Source organism: Lathamus discolor, chromosome 2, assembly GCF_037157495.1.
Source record: "Lathamus discolor isolate bLatDis1 chromosome 2, bLatDis1.hap1, whole genome shotgun sequence".
NCBI classification, from domain to species: Eukaryota; Metazoa; Chordata; class Aves; order Psittaciformes; family Psittacidae; genus Lathamus; species Lathamus discolor.
In genome coordinates this window covers 73,494,359-73,507,588 of record NC_088885.1, presented here as the reverse complement: position 1 = coordinate 73,507,588, position 13,230 = coordinate 73,494,359, and the positions used below count along the sequence as shown (strand labels likewise).

The window sequence follows — 13,230 nt, the reverse complement described above, 5'->3', positions numbered from 1 at the left end:
CTCCCCCTGTGGCAGCACCCGGGGATGAGCAGCACTCGCTATAAAAGAAAGGCCAGCACGTCCGCGTTACTCCGCATAAATCACCACGTGGAGTAACGGCAGCGGGCGACCTAACGCTTGCGGTGTGACTAACAGAGCCGCAGCCGCGCAAGGAGCCGAGGCTCCCAGCCCCGCCGCAGGGGCTCGCCGGCAGCAGGTACAAGCAGCCCAGCACTGCGGGCCGGTGCGAGCGGCACAGGCAGCTCCGCGGCTTGCGCCGGTGCAGAGCGGGCGGGGCCGCATTGAAACCGGTTTCTAGAGGGACGCAAGACAAACCAGCGCAGTGCCTGGCTGTGCCCGTAGCACCCCGAGCCCGCCCCGGGTGCCGCGGCATGGCGAAGCCGAGCCCGGTGAACGGCTCGGGGCCGGGGCGGCCGCATCCTCCGGCCGGTCACACGCACACGGCGGGGCACGCCGGCACTCACGCGATGTTTGCCCCTCGCAGCCCGCTCGCATCCACGCAGAGTGGTGCGTTTCCTACCGAAACTGCGGTTTTCTCTCTGCCTTTTCCTGGTGTGTCTCACATAAGCAAATCTGTCGTTTCACTTCACACAGGCCGCATCGGATTCTCGGGAGAGAAGTTTGAAGAGCTTCCAGAAAATGGCAGGTAAGAACAAACATAAAAATGCTGTTGCCTCAGGCCTGAGCACGCTGGCATGTCCTTATCTGTAGCGTTTAGTTGGGATACTGAGGTATTCCTTTTTCAAACGACTGAAATGACTTCAGAGAGTGATGCCTTGAAAACTCCAGTCTCCCCAAACACCGTGTCTGCGTGCCCTCCACTCCACCTCAATGGAAGCAAACCAGCAGCTTGCAGAATTCACCTTACTGCATCTGCAAGCTGGTGTCCAGCCACTGAGCTACCTGGTTGCTAAGAGTTAGTGGAAACAGCAAGGAGGTAGCTGCTCTTGATATTAGAGTAAGGTATGGAGGACCGGTTTAAGTTGTTTATACACATTTCAAATACATGATAGCATTTGATCACAAATTTTAGTAGTGTTTTGGCAAAGCTGTTGTTTCATGGATTCTGTGCACGCTGGAGAAATAATCACCCCTTATAACCCTGAATAACTTGGGTTAAAAATTACATATTTTTTCTTTGAGCATTCACAGCTCAAGTTCTATTATCTCTGACACCTTAAACTTGCCTGTCACCCCTGGGAAATCTGGGCCATACAGCTTCTGCATCCCCTAGAGAAACTGAACTTAAGAGACCCCCGAGTTTCCCTGTTAGCAGTCAGGAGCCAAGAGCTGTGTGTTTTGCAGCAGATCCTGTCATTTTCAATAGTTCCTGAAAGTGCAGCACAAGCTGAGATCCACCTGCCTGGGGAGCAGCTCTGGGGAAAGGGACCTGGGGGCCCTGGTGGACAAGCGCAATGTATGCGAGTGAGGAATGTGCTGCTGTGGCAACGAAAGCCAACAGGATGCTGGGTTGCATCAACAAGGGCATCACCAGCAGAGATAAAGAAGTCATCATCCCACTCAGTGCTTGTCAAGTCACACCTGGAATACCATTTGGGTTCCAACCTGGAATGCTGTTTTCAGTTTTGGTTTTGTTATGCAAAAAAGATGTGGACAGGATTGGGAAGCCTTCCATGTGAGGAGAGGCTGAGAGGACTGGGTTTGTACAGCCTTGGGAAAAGAAATCTGAAGGGAGACTTTGTCACCATGTTTCAGTAGTTAAAGGGTGGCTACAAAGATGGAAATTCCCTTTTTACAAGGAGTCCCATGATAAAAGTGAGAAGTAACGGGCACAGGTTATTCCCAGGGAAATTCCAGTTGGACACAAGAGAAAAAATTTTCACACTAAGAATAATCAACCATTGGAATAATCTCCCCAGGGAAGTGGTGGATTCCCCAACACTGGACACTTCTAAGATTCAGATAGACAGGGTGCTGGGACAACTTGTTTAGATGGTGCTTTTGCCAAGAAAGGTTGGACCAGACAATCCTCGAGGTCCCTTCCAACATGGTATTCTGTGATTTCTATGATTCCCCCCTCTGAAGTATTTATGTATAAACAACTACTACCCCTCCTGTGTTCAGTGATGAATGTTTTTCTTTTGTTAGAGAGTTAGTAAAATCAAATGGCCTACGTACAATTAAAATGTTGACCAAGTAAGCTCTGATACACCTTGTCATATCAGTTGAAGAGGCTCCATCCCAACATACCCGTCTTGCCACTCAGCTTACCTCAAATCCACTTTCTCAGCAGTTTGAGGTACACTAGACAGCTCACTCACACATCTAAGAAGAGATCACATTGCTTTCTAGTGAGTTGCTGTGATGATGCTGAAGTGGGATAGCAGCATCTTAAAGTTCTACCCTGATGTTGGCACTTGCGCAGCACTGAACTGGAAGATGAGAGGATCCCACACTGCAGTAGGAAGGTGCTCTGAGCTTGTAAAAGTTGTTTCCACAATATTTTCAGGGAATCTAAGCTGGCACTGCTCTGATCTCAGCCCACCCCTCACACTTGCACTGTAGCTTGTCTGACCCAGCCTAGGGAGCTAAACCAGAGACAGCTTGGTTGTTTGGGGTTTTTTCTGTTGTTGGGCAAGTGTTTCTGGGAGGTAGTGGAATAGGATAAATACAAATGCTGACTATGTAGGAGGGACTGGGTTCTGCTGATGTAGGACAGCGTGACCTGCTATAGAAGCGCACCCACTGTCCACTGAGCTCTATGTAGGAAAGACCAGTGCAGCACAGAATTGCTGGGCCGGGGGCATTCACTGATTAGTTGCTCCTGAGTCACTCACTGCTGCCAAGCAGGAGTCAAATGCTGCCACTGTCACTCTGTTTTCACTAGTGTTATGCTGCTTAGGAAACACAGTACAGAAAAATGAAGGACCAGGCCCTGGCTTCACAAACTGTTTCATAACTGCCTCCTATACTCAAAGATAACTTACGGTTTTCTGTCTGCCTCCAGGGAAAAAAGTCCTGATAGTCTATGCACATCAAGAGCCCAAGTCTTTCAATGGATCTTTGAAGAGGGTTGCTGTGGAAGAACTGAGCAAGCAGGGCTGCAGTGTCACAGTGTCTGATTTATATGCAATGCAGTTTGAACCAAGAGCAACAAGAAATGACATTGTTGGTGAGACTAGCCAAAATACACTTTTTTTAGCAATAATGACAAGACAAACTTTCACCTTGTCTATGCTGCTGAATTAGCAGTCCAGAACCATGCTGTTAGGTACACTCCCCAAAATAGTTGCAATTATTTTCTACAAATATCCCTCAACTATCAAGACCCAGCTTTTAATTTTCTATTAGCATTGACTAGGAAACATCAGTGCAAGAACCCAACACATATAATCTTCATTAAAATAAACCCAATAGGTAGATAATCAGAAAAATTAAATATATATAGTACAAATTTGTGAAAATGTTTTGCCTTCAGACTAAAGTGAATGAGGAAAAATACTATTTTTACACTATTTTCAATGAGCTGCAGAGATGTTCTAAGAATGATCTTCTCTTAACAATTAATGTTACAAATACTTCCTGCAAATTAGGTCAGGCTTGCACTTTTGAGTTGTCTTGGCACCTCTGGACTTCCTTGGTTGTATATAATTACTAGAAATTACGAGATGATGCAGTTAGGATTTGAGAAAGACAGTTATGGTCTTGTTAGGCTTATGTGGTATTTTCACTGTGCTCTTACTAGCACTTACTCTTAGTATTTTTCCAGGTTAGAAAAGCCATTAAGCCATGACATAATCTGCAACAGCTGCAGATTTCTTTAAAACAAGAATCAAAAAGAAATGGCCCAGGTTCAGTTCAAGCACTGACAAAAGCAACAAGAAAATTATTAATGACCAGACATAAGCATTTCTAAAATTCCACTCCTGAATATGAACCTTGTCTCATAGTGACATTTCTGAGAAGGAAACATGCATTTAACATGTGTCCACAATCTAATGCTGAAGTCTGTTTCTCATGGGCGAGAAATGCCATCAGATTACCACTATATGACTTGTTAGAGTATAGCTGATGATTCTACTCTTCTATTTCATGAAGCCTTTCTTTGCTAGAGGTTAATGATGTACTAGTTGATTCGCAGAATGGATGTACTTAACCGATTCAGACATACCTGAACTGAGCTGAGTGCAGTGGAGCCAGCAGAGCTGGCCAGTACTGGTTCCCCAGCCCTGGCTGAGTTTCCCAGCCACAGAGGCTGAAAAGCAACTACACAGTGTTTGTGACTACATGGTGGCTTCAGTAATCTCTAATGCAGGGGCAGAGCAATTAGCAAAATTCTCTTAAATCATCCACATGCATCACCAGAATCTTGAGCCAAGCTTAGGTCCTCTTATTGCACTTCATATGTTGCTACAGAAAGGCAAAAGTTTTAGTACCCTCAGATACTGCATTCCACTTTAAAACAAAATCACCATCAGCTGTGCTGATGCTGAATATCAAAAAAAAAAAAAAAAAACCCCAAAAAAACAAACCACACCAAACCCCCCCCCCCCCCAAAAACGAAAACCTGGAGATTGCAATGTATATTTAATTCTTATCTGGCTGTGATGCTAAAAACAGAGCCAGGAATGACTCATCACTTCTACCCACAGGCTGTTTGCACAACTCAGAAGAGTTCAATTATGGCATGGAAACATTGGAGGCTTACAAGAGAGGAGGTTTGTCCAGCGATCTCATTGAAGAGCAAAAGAAGGTGCAGGAAGCAGACTTAATGATTTTTCAGGTCATTATTTTAAATTGTATTAGAAGACTTCAGCTGTAATGTACAGGGTTGAACAAAAGAAAAGCTATAGTAAGTGAAAAGAATATAGGATTTTTTAGGGACACTGAATCTAGCCAGAGTAAAAAGAAGCAGTAACTCTACCATCAATACAAAACAGTCTATATCCAGCATAGCAATTTTAAGGTCTCAGGTTTTTCTGATAGCGTGTGGGTTTTGGAAAATATATAAAAATCCAGATCATGTGTAAGTATTATTCATGCTAGCACAGTATGAATTTTTCACACAAAAAATGGCTCCACACTGACATTTTTGAGGAGTAGGAAGGCGCCTGAAATTAGAACCTTAAAATACACAAGTAAAATTCACAGCAGTGCTTCATTTAAAAGTTGATACTCCAAGGTAGTCTGATTGCATAGGTTTTGTGAAGACTGGTCCTCACACTACCTGCACTCCAAAACTGTTGCATAGAGCAGCTCAGACCAGAAACTACTGAGTGCAAAATCATAGAATCACAGACTGGTTTGGGTTGGAAGGGACCCTAAAGCTCATTCTAGTTCCAAGCCCCCTACCACGGGCAGGGACACCTTTCAATAGACCAGGTTGTTCAAAGCCTCATCCAACCCAGACTTTCAGGGATGGGACAGTCAGCTTCTCTAGGCAACCTGTTCCTGTGCCTCATCATCCTCACAGGAATATTTTTTTCCTAATGTCTAATAATACTATAATTCTCAATATGAGAATAATACCATATTATCAGGCAGTCTGATACTATCCCATTGTCTTGGAGCTCACACGAAGCAAACACAGATCTACACTCAGAAATCTGTGTAAGGGTTTAAGGCAAGCACACCGAGTTATAGGTTTGGAATACGGTAACAGACACCAGACCGGAGGTTTAGGAATAAACACTTTAAGAGTGGCACAGTAACAAATACAGATCAGTAGTACAATTATCCAGGTCATTACAACAGCAAATGCAGTAATTCGGTAGCACAATTATCCAGGTTGAAACAACAGCAAATCTAGCGACTCACCAACACTGTTCCTTTTGCATTTCAGCAATAGGAGACACAATTCCATGAAGTCTTAAGTTTAAATTAAATGGCATCTTCCTGCTTCATCATGTTCCAACTTTAATTTGTGTGTAAGTCCTCAACATCTGCCATGGTGCTAGTGTGCTATGGATGCTCAGGTATGTACCTGAGACTACTACAAAGAGAAAGCACTTCAGTTATTTTTGCCAAGCACAGTTACTGCCTCTGTGCATTGACAGCTGCAAGAAAGCATGTATGAGACCTGAACAGATTAAGAGAATAGGATTTGGCTTGTAGACCAGGCCTAAGGATGGCTCAGACTCTGTGCTAACAAGGTAATTACTTTTTGCATAGTTTCCCTTGTACTGGTTCAGCATGCCAGCAATCATGAAGGGCTGGATGGACAGAGTCTTGGTCCAAGGATTTGCTCACGAATTTCCAAACTGTTACGATTCCGGTTTGCTCAAGGTACGTTTTTGAGATTATTTTATTGAGATCGAGATTTGCACAATGGTCTTGGGAGCATTGGTCTTACTTTTCCGTTATGTTTGTAGAGAGCTCTCACTTTATGTTGTCCTGAAATACTGCTTTGGTTGAGTAACTTTCTGGCTTGTTAAAACTGTCTGAAAGGGAGTACTTTATGGAGAATGCAGTGGTCCCTAAAGATTTAGCTGACCTAGAGATTTTTAGTTGGGCTACAAAATAGTCTTCATAATTTTGTAGGTTTATCAGAGTGCACTGGGATGGCCTACAGCTTGCAAACAGTTTAAATTGGTCCATTTCCTCAAACTATATTCTAGCATTCTTCCCATTACCATAGGAATGCACCAATCTGTAATAAGTAACAGAGTAGGTGATAAGATCCGGTTCTTGGATTAGATGTTAAAGGTTGAAATAAAACTATAAAACTTAATCAGAAACCTGAAATACCCAGTGCATAAGCCTCTGTTCCAGCTATCTCCTTTTAACCTTTTCTTCTCTGTATCTCATAAATTAGGCAAGATCAGTACCTGTGGATACAATTCATTAATTTTTTTAACTCCCTGTGACATTGGGAATATTCCTGGAAAATTTTGTCCTACTGTCTGATGGATCTTCTTTGGTAATAACTGCAGCATCCAGAAACAACCAATATTAATCTCACATTTATGTTTGCTGCATATCAATCCCTGTAATTTCTGATCATCTTAAAAATTCCAAACATTTCAGGTTGTTTAAATTTCAGAAATGGCTGCCTCCCTGAGATGATAGCTGCAAGCTGAGTGCAGGCTGAAGGCAGTTCAGATACTGCACTGGAAAAGTGTTATTTCAATTAAGGAAGCTAAAACTGAGAGGAGAGAAACTGAGCATAAGCCCATGGCTACTACCATAGTTACAGAAGCAGAAGAAACACAGGGGTTTAGAACACCTGAGGAATAATTTATTCTCCAGTTATTCCTTGGCAAGTGACAGGCAAGTCCAAGGTTTGAAGGAGGACTGTAGCATTCAATTTCTGCAGTCAGGAAGGACGGGAATAAAGAAATTCTTGTTAACAGAGTGCTTTCCAGCCACATTTTTCCAAACATTGCACAGGGGAGAACACGGATTAGCCTTGTTTCATATATGGGTGTCAGATATTAATTGCTTTTTTCTTTAACCTGTCTCTGCCCAAAGCCCTGACACACAGTCCACTGTATAATTGTATGTGCTCGCAGCCCAGAAAGCCAACCGTATCCTGGGCTGCATCAAAAGGAGAGTGACCAGCAGGTCAAAGGAGGTGATCCTGCCCCTCTACTCTGCTCTCGTGAGCCCTCACTTGGAGTACTGTGTGCAGCTCTGGTGTCCTCAACATAAAAAGGACATGGAACTGTTGGAACAAGTCCAGAGGAGGACCACAAGGATGATCAGGGGACTGGAGCACCTCCTGTATGAAGATAGGCTGAGAAAGTTGGGGCTGTTCAGCCTGGAGAAGAGAAGGCTGCGTGGAGACCTCATAGCAGCCTTCCAGTATCTGAAGGGGGCCTATAGGGATGCTGAGGAGGGACTCTTCATCAGGGACTGTAGTGACAGGACAAGGGGTAATGGGTTCAAACTTAAACAGGGGAAGTTTAGATTGGATATAAGGAAGAAGTTCTTTACTGTGAGGGTGGTGAGGCACTGGAATGGGTTGCCCAGGGAAGTTGTGAATTCTCCATCCCTGGCAGTGTTCAAGGCCAGGTTGGACAAAGCCTTGGGTGGGATGGTTTAGTGTGAGGTGTCCCTGGCCATGGCAGGGGAGTTGAAACTAGATGATCTTAAGGTCCTTTCCAACCCAAACTATTCTACGGTTCTATGATTCTAATCTTTGCCTCAGAGCTGCCACTACACATAAGGTTTGTGAAAGAAAAGACACCACCTCCTCTAGAAATTTATGCTCCCTAGGTTCTCCTAAATATCTCTTGAACTATTCAGCCTAACTCAAGCTCTACTTTCATAACTCTAGAACAAACTAGCCCTGTTTTCTTTCACCACTGGAGGAAGCAAAGAGATGTATGCAAAAGGAAGTATCAATGGCGATATTCGCTATCTCCTGTGGCCCATGCAGGTATAATATATGAATATTTGGTTGTTCTTTGCCTTAATTTTTATTATTATGATTATTTTAATGTTGTATTATTGTTTATTTTATGTGAAATGTAATGTAATAAGAAATAATTAGGTTGTCAGTTCCAAGAATCTGCAGGTTCTAAATCAGGCTCTAAAGTCTTGAGATTACATTAAAAGTCCACAGTTTTAAGGTTGTTTTGTTGCCCTTCCTCTAGATTGGAATCTGGAGAAAGCCTGTAGTGCTCGCCATGAAAGTTTCTCTGGTGTTACAGGATTTCCTTTTGCCCTAGCATGCAGGATTTATTTTCAACACAGCTTCCTGATTCACATAGGATACAGAGCAGGAGGGGAGTCACACATTTTCCCGGCATTAACAATCAGCATACAAAAGTCAGCCTACCTGTTCGTGTTGCTACTTTCACCAGAAGTAACAAGCATGCTTTGAGGGATTTAGGTGGTAAGGCATATTGTGCTAGCTAGTTCTTGATACAGTACCACAGATGTGGTTGGATTCTTTGGTCTCCTACCCCATTGTCATTTAAAGCTGCTTGCCCTTTTGAGGCTATCTACCTGCAGAGCTTGCAAGCCAATATGACAACTTGAAACATAACTGTAAATTCAGAAATACACAGAGGGAAAATAGCAAGGCCAGCTGATTTGAAAGGCACTCACCTTCATTAAGTATCATTTGGCTAAGCCAGAGGCAAAACATTAAAAAACAATGCTTAGAAATAGACAAGAGATACACTGCAGTTCAGGAACAATCTGTGGGGATTCAAGCAGTACAACGAACTTAAGGCTGTCTCTGATCCTTGCAAATTTAACAGCATATAGCAGCTGAAGAGAATAGTTCTGTGGGTTTAATAGCACTTAAAAATAAGTTCTACAGAGCAGAATAAATGAAGTTGATCTTATTTTTCAGTGTATTGTATGTAATTCTGCTTAATGCCTAGCTTTCAGCAATGACTGCCAGGATAGGTAACAAACTCTTGCAGTTTATTTCCCTTCTCCTGATACATACACAGGTTTAGAAAATGCCTTATATTGGGTCAGAGAAATAGTTTCCATTTTTTATCTTCCACATGCTTGAATTACAAGTGAAAGACTATTTACTGAGTTACTTATGTAATACTTAGTTTTTAAAGAACTGAGACATCTCCTTCTTTGCTTTGAGTCCAGCATGGAATTATGCACTTCTGTGGTGTCAAAGTCCTTGCACCTCACATCTGCTTCGCTCCGGAGTATGTCTCTGAAGAGATGAGGAAGGACATGCTGATTGCCTGGGCCCAGCGTCTGAGGACTCTTTGGAAGGAAGAGCCCATAATCTGCTCTCCTGAGTGGTATTTCAAGTAATGTTCTGGTCCAAGACTACAGAGACATTTTCTTATCTCCATTCATTTTGGTACTTTATCTCAATATCTGAATGCTAATCTCCTAATTCGAATGTATTTTAAGTATCTTGAGTACTACAGCTGACAGCTTAACTGACAATATAGCATTCATTTTCACTGATTCCTGAGGGATTCTCTTCAATGCAGAGAAACTCTCTGAATAAGTGAAAAATGAAGTGAAAAACTCTTTGTGAGGAATTATCCTTGCTCATATAGAGTGACATCCTACGTACAAGTGGTTGATAACACAAGTGGTGTTTAATTGCAGATTGTACTGTTGCTTCTTACAAAACAATACATTACAGTTTTAAATAAACTGGTTTTGTACCAGCTGCCACTTTTTCTTATTTGCCAGGGAATATGCTGCCCATACTCAACCTTGTTATGGTGAATCCTGTTATTTTAAAGGAGGGCTCTACACCTGTGTCTTTGGGTTACGAAGTGAGATCATGAGTAATACAAAAGGATGTACACTTGCACAGGAACATAGCTGTTAAAGCCTTGTGGACAGCCTTAGGCTTTTCCATGTATTTACAAAGCAATATTAAAGCTATAATAGATACAGAAAAGAAGAAAAACAAATACAAATTTCATATAGCAGTATGTGCATGTGTTGCCTTTCTGTATAGAATGTAGCTCCCATTTGTAAAGTATGTAGTTCTCTAAAATCAAAGGGATTTCTCTGTTTTTCTTACTCCAAGTAAAGACAAAATGGAATCCTATCTGTTCCCTGCCATTTCACACCAGGCAGTATTGCTGTTTGGGTCTGGAGTGCTGGATACATCCCCTCCATCATTAGATGGGCCTCCTCAGAGATCTCCAGCATTGGCAGTTGGCAAGGCAGAACACATACCCAAAAACCTGCAGGAGCACTGTGTGTCTGTGAGCCAGGATCTAGTGGACAAAATGATGGTCTGGCTCTTAACATCCATGTATCCACCCATGGAGTTCCTGCCCATGGCAGGGGGGTTGGAACTATATGATCCTAAGGTCCTTTCCAATCCTAACTATTCACTGATTTTATGACTTCAAACTTTCATGGAATTATTTTTGTCCTTGAGAGCTGTTAACCCTTTTTGTGCATATGGCAAAGGGTAGGTTTCTCACTTACTGATACAATTTCCTACTTTGATCAGCTTACCCAACAGCTGTCTTTGCAATTTGATATTAAAAGAATATGGCTGGAATAAGAAACAGTCTTCTGAGTCACTGTCAAACAACACTTTGGGCTCTGCATGAGAGTATGCATCTGCCATACATTCTTTGTAGCAGCTTTGTCATGCCCCACTCTCATGTTTCTTTAAGAGCTGTTTGGATAGTAAACATGCCCAGATTCTGGAGTGGCAGTGTAAACTGATACATCAGACTGGGAATTGCTACCACAGGAATTATCCTGTGGTAGAAATAGGGAAAGAGTCACATATTCCTGTTTGTCACCCTAAGAAATGAAGAGCCACCTCTGGCAGAGACAGGCCCTGCAACTGGTGCTGGTCTAAACTGTTGCGGATGTGTGTCTTCAGATTACACAAGCAAGGAATTTGCTTTGTCACAACTCTTTTACAGGAAAAAGAAAGTGAAAGGGAATAACATGGAAAATGTTATACACGTAAATGTTATACACGTCTTTTAGGCAGATTCTTGCCTAAAAGACTTAAGGAAAACAACTTTAAGTTATCTGAAGAGAAATCAAAGAACAAATGGAAATATTAAAATTTTATAGGAGAGGAATCATCCTTATGTTCACTGTGTTCTGTTACCAGTCTATTCAAGAAAGAAGGAAGTGGATATGAAAGCAGAGGTTGCAACTGTCAAACTAAATGATACTGTATTGGATCAATCACAGAGCTTAGTGGGTTTAACTGTTAGATGAAGAATCTCAGGCTAACTATATGATGAAGATACACTTCTCAACACTATTTGGCAGATGCATACTAGGTCTCACACACATGGTAGTATTAAATGCCTGTATTAGACTCATATTTGTAATGTAAGAATACAAGTGTGGCTGTGCTAGGTCAGAACAAGGATCCTCCAACCCTGAAGTTTTTTCTCCACGGTGGTTATAGGCCAGGAAGAGCAAGTGCTTCCCTTTCTTTGGCTCTAATTACATTTAGTTTGGGGGATTTCCTGAGAAAAGAATATTTAAAGAATATAAAGAAAACCAACTTAAACCACAACACCAAGCCAAATAGATCCCTGCTATGAATTTTGTTCAGTCTTCCCTTGAATTCATGCCAGCTTGAAGCAGGCAAAGTTCAGCAGATCTGCTTTTTCCTTGCATGAAGCACTGGATTGTGAAAAGATCCTGGGAAGGATAAAGCACGTGGTTCCTAGCAGCTTCATTTGATTCTTCCCAACATCTACATGTTGCACACCTTTTCTTTCTTTTTTTTTTTTATTAGAATTCTATGTATTTACATTTTTTCCATCAGTTTTAATAGGATGGCTGAGATTTTTAGTTCAAAGTTAAGTGAAAGCTTGGTCGAGATTAGTGAAACTTTCAGTTAAAGTAAAAAACAAAGTAATGGGCTTATTTTATTTTCATTAATGCTAAAATTGAAAACTTCTGTTCACATAAAGGCATTATTGTGAAAAGCATTAAAATTGTACTGGCCTTATTGTCCAATTCAGGATAAGCTTCCCAATCAGAATTAAGAGATTTCTCCATAAATCGAGATTGTATTTTTTGATCAGTTTATTTTCCCTATTAATTTTGAGAAGGAATGTCATTACTGGTAACACTGACTATGACCAACAGATAAATGCTAATTTCTGCCCTTTTTTTGGCTAGTGGTTTCTGGCAAATCATCACCAAATGACACTGAAGCCTTTTTAACTATGCAGTTCTTATCAGTTTAGACGTCTTCCTGCCTTCAACCACATGCACAATGCAAAGCTCAAAAGCTTTGAAGCACCAAACCTACATCACTAAAAAAAAAAAAAAAAAAAAAAAAAAACCCAAACTCAGAAGTAAAATGTTCTCAAAAGATTTCTGTAATGCTTGGGTTTGCAACAGAAGACCAAATCTGCAGAGATACCACATCTGCATTTGCTTTTGCTGTATTTAGTTGACAAACATCCCAGATTCTCTGGACTGCAGGTTTAACAGCACCCTCTTTCCAATACCTCATGATACGGATGGACATGAAATGTCAGCTCGGCTTGGCAATTCAGCATAGCCATCCTGAGTCTCCTCATTACAGTAGGTGTGATCAACCCTTACATCTGGAGCTGTTAGAGCATTAAACTCCTGTTCTGGCTCATTAACAGCTGATCCAGAATCCATGGGAAATGGGGATGCACTGAGCACAAACCAGTTCTATGCCAACATAACTTTTCAGAGTGGAAATGATTGCACTCAGCATTTTCTTAAAGACTTTTCTTGGAAAGAAGCTGTTTGTTCAGTTTATCCGAAGTGCAGAAAACTATCTCAAGCCTCAGAAAGAAAACTCCGGCTTGCAAGTGACTGCCAAGGCTGCTCTCCAAAACTGCAGCT

The 13,230-nt window shown here is 41.9% G+C and overlaps 1 protein-coding gene across 3 annotated transcripts; it reads left to right on the top strand.

The window, feature by feature from the left end:
* Positions 1-36: 36 nt before the first annotated feature.
* On the top strand, positions 37-10,064 carry NQO2 (N-ribosyldihydronicotinamide:quinone dehydrogenase 2). 3 transcript variants are annotated; one of them, XM_065667444.1, is made up of 7 exons: positions 38-196; positions 595-646; positions 2,969-3,133; positions 4,614-4,744; positions 6,133-6,246; positions 8,240-8,341; positions 9,523-10,064. In XM_065667444.1, the coding sequence occupies exons 2-7, from the start codon at positions 640-642 to the stop codon at positions 9,694-9,696; spliced, it is 693 nt and encodes a 230-aa protein (XP_065523516.1). In that variant the 5' UTR covers positions 38-196; positions 595-639; the 3' UTR covers positions 9,697-10,064. The 3 variants fall into 3 exon arrangements, with proteins under 3 accessions (XP_065523518.1, XP_065523516.1, XP_065523517.1); XM_065667445.1 differs by lacking the exon at positions 38-196 and adding an exon at positions 306-507; XM_065667446.1 differs by lacking the exon at positions 6,133-6,246 and having other exon boundaries at positions 37-196.
* Positions 10,065-13,230: the final 3,166 nt, after the last annotated feature.

Coding starts and splice junctions, on each gene's coding strand:
- NQO2 (XM_065667444.1), top strand. Junction 3,134..4,613: donor AACAAGAAATGACATTGTTG/GTGAGACTAGCC, acceptor TTCTACCCACAG/GCTGTTTGCACAACTCAGAA. Junction 8,342..9,522: donor ATCTCCTGTGGCCCATGCAG/GTATAATATATG, acceptor CTTTGAGTCCAG/CATGGAATTATGCACTTCTG.